Consider the following 16,013-nt stretch of genomic DNA (forward strand, 5'->3'; position numbering starts at 1 on the left):
AGACTGAACAGAAATCACAGAAAATACAAAGCAGACTGGGTTTTTTATTCGTCTTCATTGCCAGCAAATGTATTCTTGTTTCATCGACGACAGACTCGTCTGTGTACTTGTGAACTACAGCAAGAATCATTATCCAATTGATTGCATTCATGGGTTGAAGTCTGTTGTAACAAAACAGGAAATTAATATGCATATAGTATATATATATATTGTCTATATATTTAAAAAAATTAAATTATCTGGAAAAAAAAAAGATCCATATTAGCCTGTGCTCATGAATATTGATAACTCTTTTTAAGGACCTGCCCTGACTCGTTATGTTCAAGGCAGAAATGAATGTTTCACACGTAAATCTTCATTATGTACAACCACCAACATTTCTGAGCACAGAGGGAATTAAAGTTTAAAGGCTAAAAGCTCATTGGCCTGTACATCATTACTGTACGTCTTATGTAGCTCAGCTTTTATTGGCTGATCATAGTTTGTCTCCTCTGATGTGAACGCTCCACAGTGACGGCCAAGATTGCAAAAGGAATGCATTTTTCCGAGTTTCTTCGGTCTCAGAACTGCAACAGAAGAACAAAAAGCAATGAAAATCATATTTTAACTCTTGGTCATCTTTATTTAAAGTTTTGCACGTGAAAGAATTACTGAAACTCACATTTTTGAGGAACTCCTCAGCGACGATGCGAGCCCTGGCGTTGACAGACAGCTTCATTTCACTAATCTCCTTGTCAATTTCCTCCATGAAATGAATGACAAAGTCCACTAGCTTGTGCTTGTACATCTGTTCTGTGTGGAAATTGGTGATGAGAAAGCTGATGTCATAGCCCTGTGAAATTAAAGAGAACAGTAATGTTAACGGTGATCTCATCACCACATTCACTTGAACTGAATGCTGTTGAGTTCAAAAAGTAATATAACTCTCAATACTTGAATCAATGAGCTTGTTATTTGCAACTAAACTTTATCTTTTATTTGTGGAAAACACTGGAGGTAAAAGGGCAGCTGCTATTTTAACCTAAAACAACTTTTAAGAACATGTCGCTACCTACATAACTATATAAAGTTTTTGTGTTTAATAATGTTGAAGGTTCATAAAAGTTTTTATTTTTAATTTTCCTCTTGAACACTGCCCACCCCTTACATACTACATAAAAATACTTAACGAAAAGATAAACAATTAAATGACAGGAAAGCTCACAGTAAATTAAGAAAACATTATCTTTCATAATTACAGGACAGTCTGTGCAATGACCTATCATACGATTTTCTGTATTTTTGCACATTTATCATGTGCTAAATGACCCATTTGTGGCATTTATGCACCTATAACATGTTATAGGCATTGCATCAGTTTAATTTCACAATACTAACATCTCATTTATATACACAAAATTATGAATGACATAATGGCACCATGTTGCCCAGCAACCACCTACCAACTGACTAAAATCCTCTGACTAAACAATACTGATGTACTGTATGTACTGATGATAATATCATTATTAGTAATAATAACAATAATAACGATGCGGGTTAAATTTGATGTTGTCTTTGGTTTCTTTTGGCAAATGAATTATAATAAAATATGTGTAGAAAGCTGCAGAATTTAAAACAGTTTTTTTCATTTTTTAAATATTATAATTATTGTCAATGGCAACAAAATGCCCAACACCTCTAATAGGAACCATCTAAGTGTGACTGATGCATTTTCCAAGGCCACTTACCTCCACTGGTTTCCTCCTCAGGATGAAGAAGTTCTCTGCTCTCATCATCATGAAGCGCATGAACTTGTGGCACAGAATCTTCTCAATCTCATCGGCCTAGAACAAATTAGTTAATTAATTAAAAATAATAATGGGAATTACAAACAGCTGTGACGTTTACATGAGTGTGTTAATTACTAACATCTGGTGTAAGTCAGGGTCTGCACTCACCTGCTTGACAGCGATGCTGACTCTGACAGAGTTGATGGAGCCTTCGATCAAAACCTTCTCCTTGTCATTACGGCTGATGATTACAGGCTGGAGGAGCAACTCTTTACTGCTCCTAAAAAGAACCAGAGAAACACACACGCAGACTATAAACACTATAGATCCGTAGGCATTGTGATGTTAAACTCCTTCAAGTTTTACGCTGTTGCTAGGCTCACCTCACTTCCACTTCTGGCTTGTTGTGTCTCTCCACCACTTGTGAGGAGAAATTCTCCAGGCAGAGGGCGGCCTGCAGTGTGGCACGCACAGCGTTGAGATACGGGCGCAACGTTGCTGTCTGAGAGTGAAAATCGAAGAAAAAAAAAAACAAGAGAATATTTTCTTAACCATGTCTGTCTATTCCCAGGTACAGCCAAGTGTGACTGGACAATGAGAGGTCATGAGTGTTTCATACAATTTCTCCTGCTTGCAATACTTGCTTATGTTCAAAAGGTATGTCAAGTCAAAATACAGTCCTGTCATTAACACCAAGATAAAGGTATCCATAACAGGAGAAAGAAACCACCAAGAAACCCACTACTGATGCTGGTGTAGAAGATATATAAAATCTCAATCAATAAGGGGGAAACCAACATAATACATGCAGCTGTTGTAACGCAGGTAGCTCTGAGTGACACTGATTCATTTTTGGCACATGGACGACAGGAGATTTATTTAAATCTACTGTAAAAACATCCCCAAAAGGAAGTTGTCAGCAACTGCAATTTAGCAACTTCCTGTTGGGGATGACAATGTGATGTGACAGACAGATGTTATAGTAGGGTTAATGAGAATTTCACCCCTTATTAGAAATAAATTGTGAGAGATTAGAATGGATGTGGTCAAGCGAGTCATCTTTAACCATATGTATGTGTACACCAAGAAAACATTCCTAACATGGTCGGGGTTTTCGGGGATGACTGTGGCTCCATCCAAAGAGCATGAAAGGGCTGAATTGTTTGCTCAGTATTAAAAATGATGTGAGTCATATGTTATGGCATTTGCACTCACCAGATCTAAACCCAGTTGAAAACCAAAGTAGGATTTTCAGTTGGCGAGTTAGCCCATAATGAGATACATACTGTTTGATGACACTTAAGGGATCCTCATCAAACATGTTTTTATTTTATTTTATATTGTATATTTTTTAACTGCCAAAAAATGGTAATGACTTTGTTCACTTTATCCTCTGATCACATCCATAAATCAAAGTCATCAATATCACAATGCAGCATACACTCATTGGTCACTTTATTAGGTACACCTGTTTAGCTCCTTGTTAATGGAAATATTTAATTAGCAAGTCCCATGGCAGCAACTCAGTGCATTTAGTCATGTGGACCTGGTCGAGCAATTTGCTCAAGTTCAAACTGAGCATCTGAGTGGGGAAGAAAGGAGGTTTTAAGTGAGTATTTCAGAAACTGCTGACTGACTGAGATTTCCCCACACATCCATCTCTAGGGTTTACAGAAAATGGTCCCAAAAAAAAAAAAAAAAAAAGGAAAAGAAATATACAGTGAGCCGCAGTTCTCTGGGTGAAAATGCTTTGCTGATGCCACAGGTCAGGTGACTGGCCACAGTGCTTCAAGCTAATAGGAAGGCAACAACTAAAAAAACAAAACAAAAAAAAGGAAACAAAACAAAAAACCTTCTCCAAAATTGGACAACGGTAGACTGGAAAAGCTTTACCGTCTGATCAGTCTCAATTGCTGCTGACAGTTTCAACAGTCAGATGGTAACATCAACATTTGAGGTAAACTACATGAGAGCATGGATCCATCCAGCCTGGTGTCATTGGTGGCGTGATGGCATGAGAATATTCTCTTGTCACCAACTGAGCACCATTTAAATCCCACAGAGAGTACCCAGGTATTGTTGTATACATTGTACCCATCTTCTGATGACTGCTTCGAGCAGGATAAGACACCATGTTTCCTAGCTCAAAACATCTCAAACTGGTTTTGTGAACATGATGAGAGATCAGATATGAATCCAGTAGAGCACCTTTCTGATGCGGTGTAATAGAAGGCTTGGATCAAGAACATGCAATCAACAAACCTGCAGCAACTGTGTGATGCCATCGTGCCAAAATGGCCCAAAATCTGTGATGAATGCACCTTGTTCAATCTGTGCTATTAACATTCAAGGCACACCTGAAGCAAAACGTACTAGCAAAGTGTGCCTAAAAAGTGTTCGGTGAGTGTTGCCACATGCCCTACAAAAGTCAGTAAGACAAATAAAAATGTTAAAAGCTTTTATTCAAATATGCAACATGGCTTAGCAATAGAATTATTTTTTTTTTTACATAAGCTCCAGAGGGTGCAGCACCTCCACCCTAAATCTCTCCTTATCAAACATTACATCAGGTCAGCTGTGACAACTAGCTCGCCAGATGCAACCCTCCCTTTTCAACACCGCAGACAGCACTGTACGCTATTTAACAATTAATATTACTACAGAGTAAGGACCTATCTGTTCACACCATCAGCATGAGCTATAACCAAACAGCAATCTGCCTTTTCTTTTAGCAAGAAAACTAGCTGGCTAAAATTAGCCTGTTAGCAATCCCGGTCACCTAGCTACTCTAAGTGTCACAAATGGGGAGTAACAAAATCCGTTTATGGGTGCATTTTCCGTTAACGAACGGCTACAAACCCAAAACCCACAACGCCGAATATGTACGACTATTCAGTTATGTCGTTTCATAAGCACATATGTCTAATTTCTCTTACCATTTCTCAGTGTCAGGAGAGGCGGCTAAAGGCGGAAGTAGCTGCACTAACGGAGTCTCTTCTGTGAATATTCCGGAAATTATCCGCTGCTGCCGCCGCTGTGATGATACTGTCGATCTGTAACCAAGCAAATACAGGGCCAGTATGGCTGATACCAGTATCGATAATAATACTTATAATTTATAAAGGAAGTGTAGCATTACTTATGTAGAAGTGTATCATGAGCTGTTTGTCATGACTTGAGAGTAATCATCATCAATTTGCAAATCTGAACATTCCACGATAATTAGTTAACACAACAAACCACACCTTTCAGGTTTTCGTGTATATCGAAACTATTACGTTAAAAAGGAAAGCAAAGTGAGTGTCTGTTGTAGCTAATTAACGTCTACCAACATTATAATGCACCGTAATGTGAAATGGAAATGGAGATGATATATCTTCAGGAGTGGGACCACACCTCCATACATGCCCCTTCCGGTTCTCTGTCTGACCCCTTGTACTACAAGCTGTTTGTTCAAATCCTAAATTGCCTCAATTTATGCTCACACCATCTGCCATTATCTACTAGAAACGCTGTCAAACCTTTGACAAATTAGAATTTAATCCCAGCTAGTATTTTAGTTTCCTTAAATGGTAAGTCATTCCAGTAAAGCAGCTATAATTGCTTACCTAACTGGAATGCAGCTTTTGCAGTTGTCAGTAACGCCTGAAGAGCCTGCGGCTATTACTGCTTTTTCCGGTATTCTTGCTTTGCCTGGAAAGCAGAACAAGAATACCAGATGCTCATTTGATTCCTTTCCAATTCTATTTTTTCAGAGTTTGAGAGTTCTGGTAATACACAGTACTGCATGGTACTGCTCAGTGACACACACTTTAGTAAGCCCTATGCTTATTTTGAACATGGATAAAAAGAAATGCTTTTATGTGAGCGAGGCCTGTCTGCAACAGGATGCATTGTTCTGTTGTATAAGGCCATTCCAACATGTTAGCAGTTATTCTGGGTGATTTCCATTTTTTCTATAAAGTTAGGAGGAATAGCTATTGCTATTTTTCTAACTTTTTAGTGTTTTGCACCCATCCATCCAATTTCATCTGATTATCCAATTCATGGTGGCAGGAGGGACAGGTTACCAATCTGTCACTGAGCTAAATAGAGACAGAAAATTCATCTTCACAGGCTTGGTGATGCAGTGATTAGCACTGTTGCCTCATAACAAGAAGGGCCTAGAGCCTTTCTCTGTTGAGTTTCAGTATTCTTTCCAGGTAACTGCATACAGTCCAAAGACATGTGTGGGATTAGGCTAATGTTCAACTCTAAAATGACCGTAGGTGTGTGAATTGGAGTTTTTTGCCAGAAGTGAATTTATCCCAAGTGGCCACATCTGCCACTAAAAAGCGAGAACGTAAGTGACGTAGTAGCTCATCTATCTCACTATCCATCACAATTCACAGGTGGTGGCAATATTACTTGTGTGGAGTTTGCATGTGCTCACTGTGCCTGTACCGGCTTCCTCCCACAGTCCAAAGACATGCTTTTTAGGTTAGTTGGTGATTCTAAAGTGGCTGTGGATGTGAGAAGTGCTTGAATTGTATAGAATAAAACACTGCAGAAATGTTTGGTTAAAATGTGACTTTTAGTCTAAAGTGCTCTGAGTGGTCAGTAGAAAAACTCCAAATGCAAGTACATTACATTAAAATCCATCCTAAGGTCAAGGAGGCTCAAAAACAGTCATTAATAGTGCAAATTCCTATTATTCACCGGCAAATGAAAGAGTTTGAGTTCAGGAGTATTATGACTACACTGAAATAAAAAGCATGAAAATATATGTATCAGTGTGTCACTGGACTGACTATATTACTTTTGTTAACACGGTGATAGAAAGGCCCCGATATCCAGTCCCACCACCCTTAATGTGGGAGTCAACAAATAGAACCACTCACAGCATGATCATTAATGATAAGATCATGATCATCACGTTTTAATATGATACGTGATATACGTTTAAGTGATATACGAAAAAGTGTGGCAAAATTGTATTTTGAGTTATCAAAAAAAAGTTTAAGCAGGAAGAGTAGTAGTGGTTTTTGTGGAAGGATGAACGCTAAACACCTCTAGCTAAAGCAGAAGTGCCAAAATTGCAGTTCCTCTAATAGCCACTAGATGGTGTCTTGTAAAGCAAGTCAAACCTGACAGTCTCCCATGTTAAAACAATGCTAAATAGCGTTAAAGACCATGTTTAAAATATAGCAAAAAAAAAAAATGTATATAGGATCTTTTAAGATAAATATCAAAAATTTTAACAACAAAATACTAAAACATGAGAGCAAAAAAATTACTCCAAAACAAGTTTATAAATCTAAGTTTTAAAAACTAATCCACCAAGTCCACAGATCTCAGGCTCAGAGGGAGAGATGTCTTTTGTACTCTATCTCTATCTTTGTATGCTGCAGAGCCAGCAAGCCCTGATCACATGACCTCTGGGACATGCTGGAGATATATGGATGCAAAAGTTCACTGATGTACACTGATGCTTGTTTATTATCAAAATAAATCAAAACGAATCAAATAAAATAAAAATCTTAAAATGTACATGGAAGTTCATCGGGAGTCAGTTCAGCTGAATTAGCAACAGTGTGATATGTGAGTATTTACAAGAGTTTGTCAGTCGTGCAAGCTTCAAAGTTCCAAGGAAGTCTTGTTAAGATAATAACCATCAAAACAAATGAGAAACTTAAACCCAATGAAGTAAAGACATGAAAAATATTCAGTCCAGTTCAGAGCATGACACAGTGGAGTTTAACTCAATTTCTTAATCGATTTAAAGTGATAGAAGCAAAGATGAACCAGAGATTTAATGCAAGCATTCAAAGTGAAAAATCGGTCAAAGGTTACCCCAAGATTCCTGCGAGAGATGCTAGAAATGTGTATTAATTTGTCTATAAAGATAGAGGGGGCCCTTCCATGTGCAGCACATTGTGTGAAGGGTAGTGTTGATGGAATAAACAATGGCATGGAGGAGGGAGAACAGTAGGCTGTTTCCATTCCCTGGAGGTGATGTAACCAAGGTGACAGTGTGTTTCCAAAAAGTTAAGAGAGAAGATGGTTAAAGTTTTCCCTTAGCAGCTGCATCTTTTTGCTGAAGACTTAGATTCATCATTCTCTCCAAATACTATGGGCTCTGGGAAGTCATGATACAACTCCACATCTGTCCCCTGTGAGACCTGAAAAAAAAAGCCAACAGAGTTTTGAAAAGTCAATGGTCACACAATGCCACAATATATTCCAAAACCAACATTTTTTCCCCTAATTCCATAAAACTGTAACTCACCTGTTTGAGTGTGTTACTTGCAATTGTCTGGAATGCCTGTTCTAGATTTGTGGCGTCTTTCGCACTGGTCTCAAAGTAGGGGATGTTGTTCTTACTTTGGCACCAGGCTTGAGCCCTTTTGGTGGTCACCTGTGGATATAGAATATCATTAATAATCATCTAAATTATACTCACTGGATGGTGTCAGGCTGGACCCCTGTTTGCTTTCAGAACTGCCTTATCTCTTTATAACAACAAAGTGCTGGAAATATTCCTCCGAGATTCTGGCTCATTCTGATTTGACACAATCACACGGTTGCTGCAGATTTGTCAGAACAGTGTGGACACTTTGTAAATGCTCCGTTTTCTGTATTAACTGATCATAAAGTATGATCCAATGTTTAAGTCAAAAGTACAGATAGAAACTACATCACTCACTATTCTTATCTTCTTATCTTTAGTTGTGGGCCCACAACTAGGTCAGTTAGCCTAAGTGCTAAACTATCTGCCTTTATAGACAATTTGTCTACCAATAGACTGACAAATTTCTAAACTTTGAGATTACTTTGTGACACTTTATGGACATCAGCTATGTTTAAAACACTAGTTTATTAAGCTATGTACAAATAGCAAGAAACAAACATCTTTATTTATCCCATACAATAGCCTTTAGCCAATAGCCATAGCCTTTACTCCCTCTGCTCAGTATTGTAATTTCTCCTTTCTCACACATCTGTTATGTCCCCTGAGACGTCCAGCGGACACGGAAAAAGCAAGAAGAAGTGTTGAGGCAGAAAAATAGTGAAGGAGGCACTTTTAAGAGCAGAAATATATTTTCTTTTAATTGTTAATTAAACTAAAAGATGGACAAACTGCTATCAAAATAAAAACAAAATAAATAAACAAAATAAAACTTAGCAGTTGATTACTATACAAAAGAATGAGAGATGTAAAATGATCAAACACACCCTCCTCTCCAGAGAGTATGAGTAAAGAGCTCCCTGAGCTTTTTCTTCAGCAGCAGCTGAAAAACCAATATACACTGACTGGATTTGTGACGCAAGACTGCAAACAGCAAGAGGCACCATGTGATGGGAGGTTCCTATCCCACAAAAACTTTGTGCAGTAATCTCCACAAACCAGCTGTATTGTTTATCTTTGGGCTTTTATCTTAGTTTAAAGATGCAGAATTTCTATAGGTCCTTTGTATTCACTAAAGTTTAACCAACATGTTGCCATGCCCATTTCCAGTTTTTTGTTGTCCTTTGGAGAGCTTCCTAGTATTTGCAATCTGTTAGCAACTGAAACAATTTCAAGGAGGTTTTTGGTCAGCGGATACACATGTAGCTCCATGTCCTGAAGGATGTACATGTAGCCCTCAGGACCAGAAGTTGCCAGAGGGTCACTAACCAGTCTTTAGGGCTGTGTGACTAGGATGTTGAAATCTTGACCCTTGACATTATGTAGTCACAATTATTGTCACACATCCAAAGTGGCAGCCAAATAAACATCACACGTCAGTAGCGTTAGATGCAGAGCACCAGCAGTTCAAGTTTCTCTTCTCTCTGGTAAAATGATCGTAGCTTTGACCAGCTGTTTATCTGAGACTTCTAAAACACCATCAGTAGGCGTCAGGCAGAAGGATGGTGTCTGAGCTTTTTATAAACCAGACCGTACTCAGCAGAAAAGGCAGAACAAGCTTCCGGGGACTTATCTGTAAATTCACACTGCAGCATTATGGCTCACACATGCTGAGGCCAGTGCAGCGAAACCTCTATGCACTTGAATTCAGTGAAAAAGGTTTGAGTTCTGTTCTCAGAAAACACTCGAACTGGGTGAATATTTCCACAGGAGACACCTGTGCACCTACAGTAGCAGAACGAGAGCTTATCAGCTCCAATCACTGCAACCTAATATCTGTGTCAGCCTCAGTTTCTTTAGTTTAAACTCCCACCAATGCTGGAACTCGCTCTATTGTCCCTGCTCAGGCTGACATGGCATGCAAGATGGACCTACAGCTTAGCATACATTTTAAAACTAAGAGAAGGTTTAACAGAGAAATAATTAAATTGAATGAGAAGATCTGGCTCTTCCAACCCTACCGCACTCAGTGCTTTGGACTTTCCTTCCTTGCTTTGATTGACAGACACTAGAAAAGGTTTTACTCTGCTTTCATTTATGAAACATATCAGAAAAAAATAGTGTTTTTTCACAAAAAATATGTGAGAGTCTTGAAAGTTTATCTTTAAATCTTATCCATTTATAAATAGACTTGAGAGACAAAATCAACCTTGATTTCATAAGAGGCTGCTTTATCTTTTCCCTTACCTTAGTCATATCTGTGGCATGTAAACAGTCATCACATTGTTACTAACACAACAGAAAGTTTACTGCTCCAGCCGTCTTACTATAATATTTAGCAGTATTTCCTAAAAGATCATCCTAATTGCTTTCTTATATAAAAACAGGCAAATGTTATGTTATACAGTTTTACCTGGTCAGTTGATTTCTGTCCCCTGATGTCTGCTCATTCAGGTACATTCATCAGTGTTTTTAAATAATATCAAGTGTGATTTAGACAGTCGGTCAATAACACTTGAGGCAGTAATTTAATAGAAACACAAACACTCCCATCAGTCTTCATTTTAGTCAACATACATCTATCAGCTAATCTTTTAAAACACGAGCACTTCGTTTACCATCATGAGCTGGAAAGCACCTGCATTCTTTCTGATAGGAAATTCAATACCAGTACTGGGAAGTAAAGTTATCTATGCTATGGCAGAGACAGCCTTCTAACAAACATACTGAACCCGGACCTTTTTGTCTCAGGAATCTCATACCAACCTCTCTGTTTTCCAAGTCAATCTTGTTGCCTAGCACCACAAATGGGAAGTTCTCAGGATTTCGAGGGCTGGCCTGGAACAGAAACTCTTCCTTCCAGTTGTCAAGCGATTTGAAGGTTTTTTGCGCTGTCAAGTCAAAAACCAGCACACAGCAGTCTGCTCCACGATAGAAGGCAGCATTCAAAGACTGATACCTTTCCTGGCCAGCTGTGTCCCAGATCTAGGCAATGAAAGAGAAACGCAGTTAGCACCAGGACACCAAGACTAGAGATAATGCAGAACAACAACGTCCTACTAAGGACCTGGAAATGTCTTTTCTCAATAAAGCTGTGCTTGAAGCCTTAAACATTAAATCTTCATTTGTCCTCATATGATCAAAGAGTCCATCTACATTTTATGCCACACCTGCAATACAACAACCTGGTCTCCAACCATCACCTCCTTCGTCATGAAGTCTGCTCCTATTGTGGCTTTGTACTGGTTACTAAACTTCTTGATGGCATACTGGTTCATTAAGGAGGTCTTCCCAACACTGAGAAAAGAAACAGCAGCACAACAGATTTATGAATGTGGTTAAAGCTTTTTTAAATTTCTATTCCAAGTTGAGTTTAAATAAAAGCAGCATGTAGTATAGACAGGTTGAAATATGACTGCTTCAAGCATATCACCAACCATTTTAACATGTGGTCTGTATAGCAGTATAGCTGGTTATATTGTCTGTATTCATGTGGTAAAGGAAAATAAAACAAGAGTAGGGTAATATTATCCATCCATAATAAGAGAATAGATTCAGTAAATTCATTTTCATCTTTGATCAGTGCAAATACGTAATAATCCACGTGAGTGAGAGAGCGGTGATTGGTACGAGGAAGCAACTCTGACAATCAAGAAAAATGTTTGTTTCGCTCTCAGTTGTGGATATCTGATAAACAGCTTTGTGTTGTTATGCACACTTAAACCACCTTTATTAAGTAGTTTTAAACATTCCCTTAAACAGTATTTCAGAAACTAAGGTATAATTGTGCATAAAACAATAGGATTAACTAAGTCTTACATGCAAGATACATAGCTAATATTCTGACTGGCGACAGCTTATTGCACAACAACAACAACTCGTGCCAACGACGAAGTAACACACTTTAAAATTACATTTAAAATACATTAATATCAAAACCTCACAATGAATCTCCCAGGAGGACGACTTTCAGGAGAACCCTCTTCTTGGATGTCATTTTTCCACAGCTGCATTAAGACAAAACGCAAGAGAGTTTAGTTACTAATGCTTTCCTGACTTCCTGTGTTGCGTTTTCATGGCCCTGCACCAATCATGTATGAATGCCACTCATTCCAGTCATGTACCTTATAACCTGTTTGGCAAATCAATCCAACTCCTCCTCAAACCAGGTGACATCAAATGTTTCAGCTGATTTCGGTGTCACTAAGCTGACAGCACACAGATTTCAATTCACTGTCAAGCTTTGTATGGTATAATTATGCAAAACAACCACAATCACAAACATAACATGAGTTCTGTTCAACATGCATTGATTAAAGAATTTGTTTGCCACACTGGATATGACTGATCTAAGCCGTGGCTCAGCCACACCCAGTGTGTCAACTGGATCTAACTGTTGTGTAATCTTTTTTGAACACGTAAGTGAAAATAAGTAAGTGAATATATATTGTACTGCTACCTTTAAGTGTCGTGATCAGCTGATATATTTTAGAGCCCAAAGCTTGAAGTAAAAAAAAAGAAAGAGAGAAATTAGATTGTTTGTAATTTTGAGTCTCTGTCTCAGTGTTATTTCCTGTTTCATTTTGATAGTCTCTTGTGTCACGTGTTTTGTATTGCTTCCTTTTTCTTGTTTTCCTTGAGCAGTTTCAGCCAGGGTTTCTCATTTCCCTAATTATCTGGTGTGTATTTATTGTCTGACTCTCTCTCTGTTTATTGTTGTGCCCTCCCTCTCTGCTGTGTGCTCCCTTGTTCCTTGTGTCTCCCCCCTCCTAGTTTTGTATTCCTGGCTCTAGCCCTGCCTTGTTTTGCGTTTTATTTTTGTGTTTTTTTTTTTTTGGTTTTTTTGGTTTTTTTTGGCCTGTCCCGTTTGGCTCTTTTGCCATCAGAATTGTTGTCTAAAGGCAAAGAAAGATGCCCAACGGATTTACTTTACCAAACTGACCATCCCAGCCTTGCCGTAATGGTCCATTTGATTCACCTTTTATTGTTTATTTTATTTTCACTTACTGAATACGGGACAGACTTGACTGGGGGAAAGAAGGGGAGAAAGAAAGAGGGAAAGAGAAACAGCTGAGAAGAGGGACGGGGGAGAAGGGCAAAAGACAAAAACCAACAGAACGGGCAGAGAAAAAAAAATGCATATATCAATCACCTGGATCACCTGCTGAGAAAGAAAAAAGAAAGCAAGCAGAAGAGAACAAGAGTAATAGAATAAACAACATCACAATGATATATGGGAATATGACAGTAAATACTAAATGTTAAACATTATTGTGCAGCACATAAGATCAACAGAACACAGTGTGCTTTGAGGTAGGAGCCAAAAAGGGTGTAGTTTGTGGGTGTGATCACCAGTGTGTACACCTGTAAGCATGGACGCGCTTGTTTTTTGTTTTTTTTAAAAGGTTCCTTCATGTAATAATCTGCTAGAGGGTGTGGGGGGGCCACAGCCCCGTCCTCCAGGGCGTGAAGCAGGTGTGGAGGCGATCAAAACTCCAGACATCCAGAGGCCCCCAGAACACAAGAGACCAAGGAAGACCAACAGAGGGGCAGCTGCGCCACTGTCCCGGAAAGAGCTGAGGAGAGTCCCAGATGAGGGCTCACTCAGCAGCCGCGGAGCAGAAGCCAGGGGGAGTTGCAGTGACGCGCCCGTGAGCTCCGCCGGCAGCCAGCTGTGCCTGAGTGACCGAGCCCCAGGCCGAGAGGCCGGGGGCACCCCACCTCCGAAGTGGCCCGAGCGAGCCCCAGGCTCCAGGCCCCGATAAGCGGCCGCCAAGGAGTGAGCCGGTGTGTACCTGGACGCCCATCCCCGGACACAAAGAACCACCAACGCACCGATGTCTGAGGGGGTCCGCCACTGGCAGGGAAAGTGGTGGTAGGGGGAGATAGGCCTCCAAACCCTGGAGGGCCTGAGATGTCCCCAGAGAGGTGGCGCCTGACACCCAACCTGACATATAGACACAGACATACAGGCACACACAGATACAAACATCCATTCCCACCCTCATGCTCTCATATGCACTTACTCCACACTCAACCAACGTGGAGACAGACATAAAGAGACGTTGTACACACGATCACACTCCCCAAGCGTACTCTACAAACCGGGTCTAGGTGCCCCCGCCCCTGGAGGGGGGAACTGCACCCAGACCCAGGTGGTGTTTCCCTTTTCCCTGCGGTGGGGGGAGGCAGACCGCCCCGACTCCGCAGCAGCAGGAAGGCTCCACACTCCAGACCGCAGTCGGACGGTCAACTCCTCCTCCTAGTCCTAGCCCCCCTGCTCCAGCAGGTCGCAGAGAACGGGGGTGAGAGAAGACTCCGAACCTCCCTCCACCCGCTCATTGTAGTGTTGATGCATGTGTGTTCTAAGGTGCATTTAAAACCCAGGAGGGCTTGGAGCTACCTGCCAGAGAGCAGCAGGTAAGCGCATGGTCCCTCCTGCTAGCCCTCAATGTCTACGTGTATTTAAAATTGAGAGGTGGGCAACGATGCCAGGGGTGGGGTGTACACCCTGATGGTACTTTGGACTCCGTGTATCGTGCCCACCCCCAAGATCCTATATGTATGTGTAATGAGAGTGTGAGTAATGTGAATGTCTAAGTTGTGGGATAAAATTGAGGCAGAGGCAGCCAGAAGGGGACAGAGGGGGGGTAGCCTCCTCTGCACCCTGGTGACATACCCCTACTCCAAGGCCCTGCATGTGTGGGTGGTTGTGGTGGAGTGGGAAGAGGGAGGCAGCTGGAGATGGGGAGGGAAGGAAGGGAGGGGCAAGTGACCCCTCCCTGGGGCCAGCTCCCCCGCTGACCCCAGTAGGCACCCCCATACTCCGCGACCCGCCAGGGAAAGGGGGCCCAGGCCCATCCAGACCGGGGCCCAGTGCAGCAGCGCCGCCCGGCCCCACAGAGCCCGGGACAGTCCACCCAACCCCACCACAGAGAAAACTGCACCCACCCCACCATCCACTCATCTTCCAGACTACATAAGACAATAAACACCCAGGCTGAGATCTTCCTCCACCTCTCCTGTATCTCCCCCTCCTACAGAGGCAGCTCCTGAGGAGAGGAAAGCTCCTGCAAGATGTGACAATCTCCCCCACCAGTTGAAGAGCCCCCCAGGCGGTTCGACGCACCGGCGGCACCCTGCTCCAGGGCTGGGCCCCCATGCACCCACCCGCCCACAACCCCGGCAACACACCAACCAGGACCCAAGCCCCCGAGGCCCGGTCCGGGTCCCAGCCCAGAGACGGAGCGCCCCCAGAACCTCACGCCCATCCCGGACCCACCCAGGGGCAGCCAGGCTACCAGGTCAGTAACCCACGTCCGTCAGCACAGACCCTCCCCTAGCCCCGCTGCACGCAGCCGCGAGGAAACAGTCACCGGAGAGCCAACAGAGCCCCTAACCGGACATGACCGCTACCCCGGGTTGAGCCCCCCAAGGAAGATGCCTCCGGGGAACCCCCCGACGCCCTAAGCCTGTCCCTACCCCCACACCAATCACAACAGTGAAGGCGGGACCAAACTATGACCCCCCACCCCCACTAGGTGATGGAGCTGATCAAAGGAGCCCAGAGCAATTGATCTGATGTGGTGGCAGAGGCTGTATCAAGACTAATGTAATCTAATAGATAATTTCTATATTGGTTAGAATTAAGATTATTTTTATTTTTCCAGTTCATGAGGACTGTTTTCTTGGCTATGCATAGGGCAGTGAAAACCATATGGGCGATATTCTTTTCTGAAGTGACATTATCTAAGCTGCCCAACAAACACACTAAGGGGGAAGTTGGAATGTTACATTTCAGACACTTCGATAAGTCTTCACATATCTCGCGCCAAAACTTCTGAACTGGTGGACAGAACCAAAGAGCGTGGATATAATTGTCCGGTGAATTGGTTTGGCAGTGTGAGCAGTTG

General features: G+C 41.6%; 2 protein-coding genes across 2 annotated transcripts; both read right to left on the reverse strand.

Annotated features, from left to right (window-relative positions):
- Positions 1-24: 24 nt before the first annotated feature.
- On the reverse strand, positions 25-4,855 carry arpc4 (actin related protein 2/3 complex, subunit 4). The gene is made up of 6 exons (XM_082532497.1): positions 4,709-4,855; positions 2,156-2,274; positions 1,941-2,052; positions 1,731-1,826; positions 662-832; positions 25-566 (listed from the first exon to the last, which is right to left on the reverse strand). The coding sequence occupies exons 1-6, from the start codon at positions 4,709-4,711 to the stop codon at positions 561-563; spliced, it is 507 nt and encodes a 168-aa protein (XP_082388623.1). The 5' UTR covers positions 4,712-4,855; the 3' UTR covers positions 25-560.
- A 2,372-nt stretch (positions 4,856-7,227) lies between these two features.
- LOC309706342 (ras-related protein rab7-like) lies at positions 7,228-12,664 on the reverse strand. The gene is made up of 7 exons (XM_082532781.1): positions 12,560-12,664; positions 12,225-12,308; positions 12,045-12,107; positions 11,271-11,397; positions 10,867-11,085; positions 8,041-8,169; positions 7,228-7,933 (listed from the first exon to the last, which is right to left on the reverse strand). The coding sequence occupies exons 3-7, from the start codon at positions 12,095-12,097 to the stop codon at positions 7,829-7,831; spliced, it is 633 nt and encodes a 210-aa protein (XP_082388907.1). The 5' UTR covers positions 12,098-12,107; positions 12,225-12,308; positions 12,560-12,664; the 3' UTR covers positions 7,228-7,828.
- Between the last annotated feature and the right edge of the window lie 3,349 nt (positions 12,665-16,013).

This window comes from Aulonocara stuartgranti (genome assembly GCF_965226115.1).
Source record: "Aulonocara stuartgranti genome assembly, chromosome: 5".
Lineage (NCBI taxonomy): Eukaryota > Metazoa > Chordata > Actinopteri > Cichliformes > Cichlidae > Aulonocara > Aulonocara stuartgranti.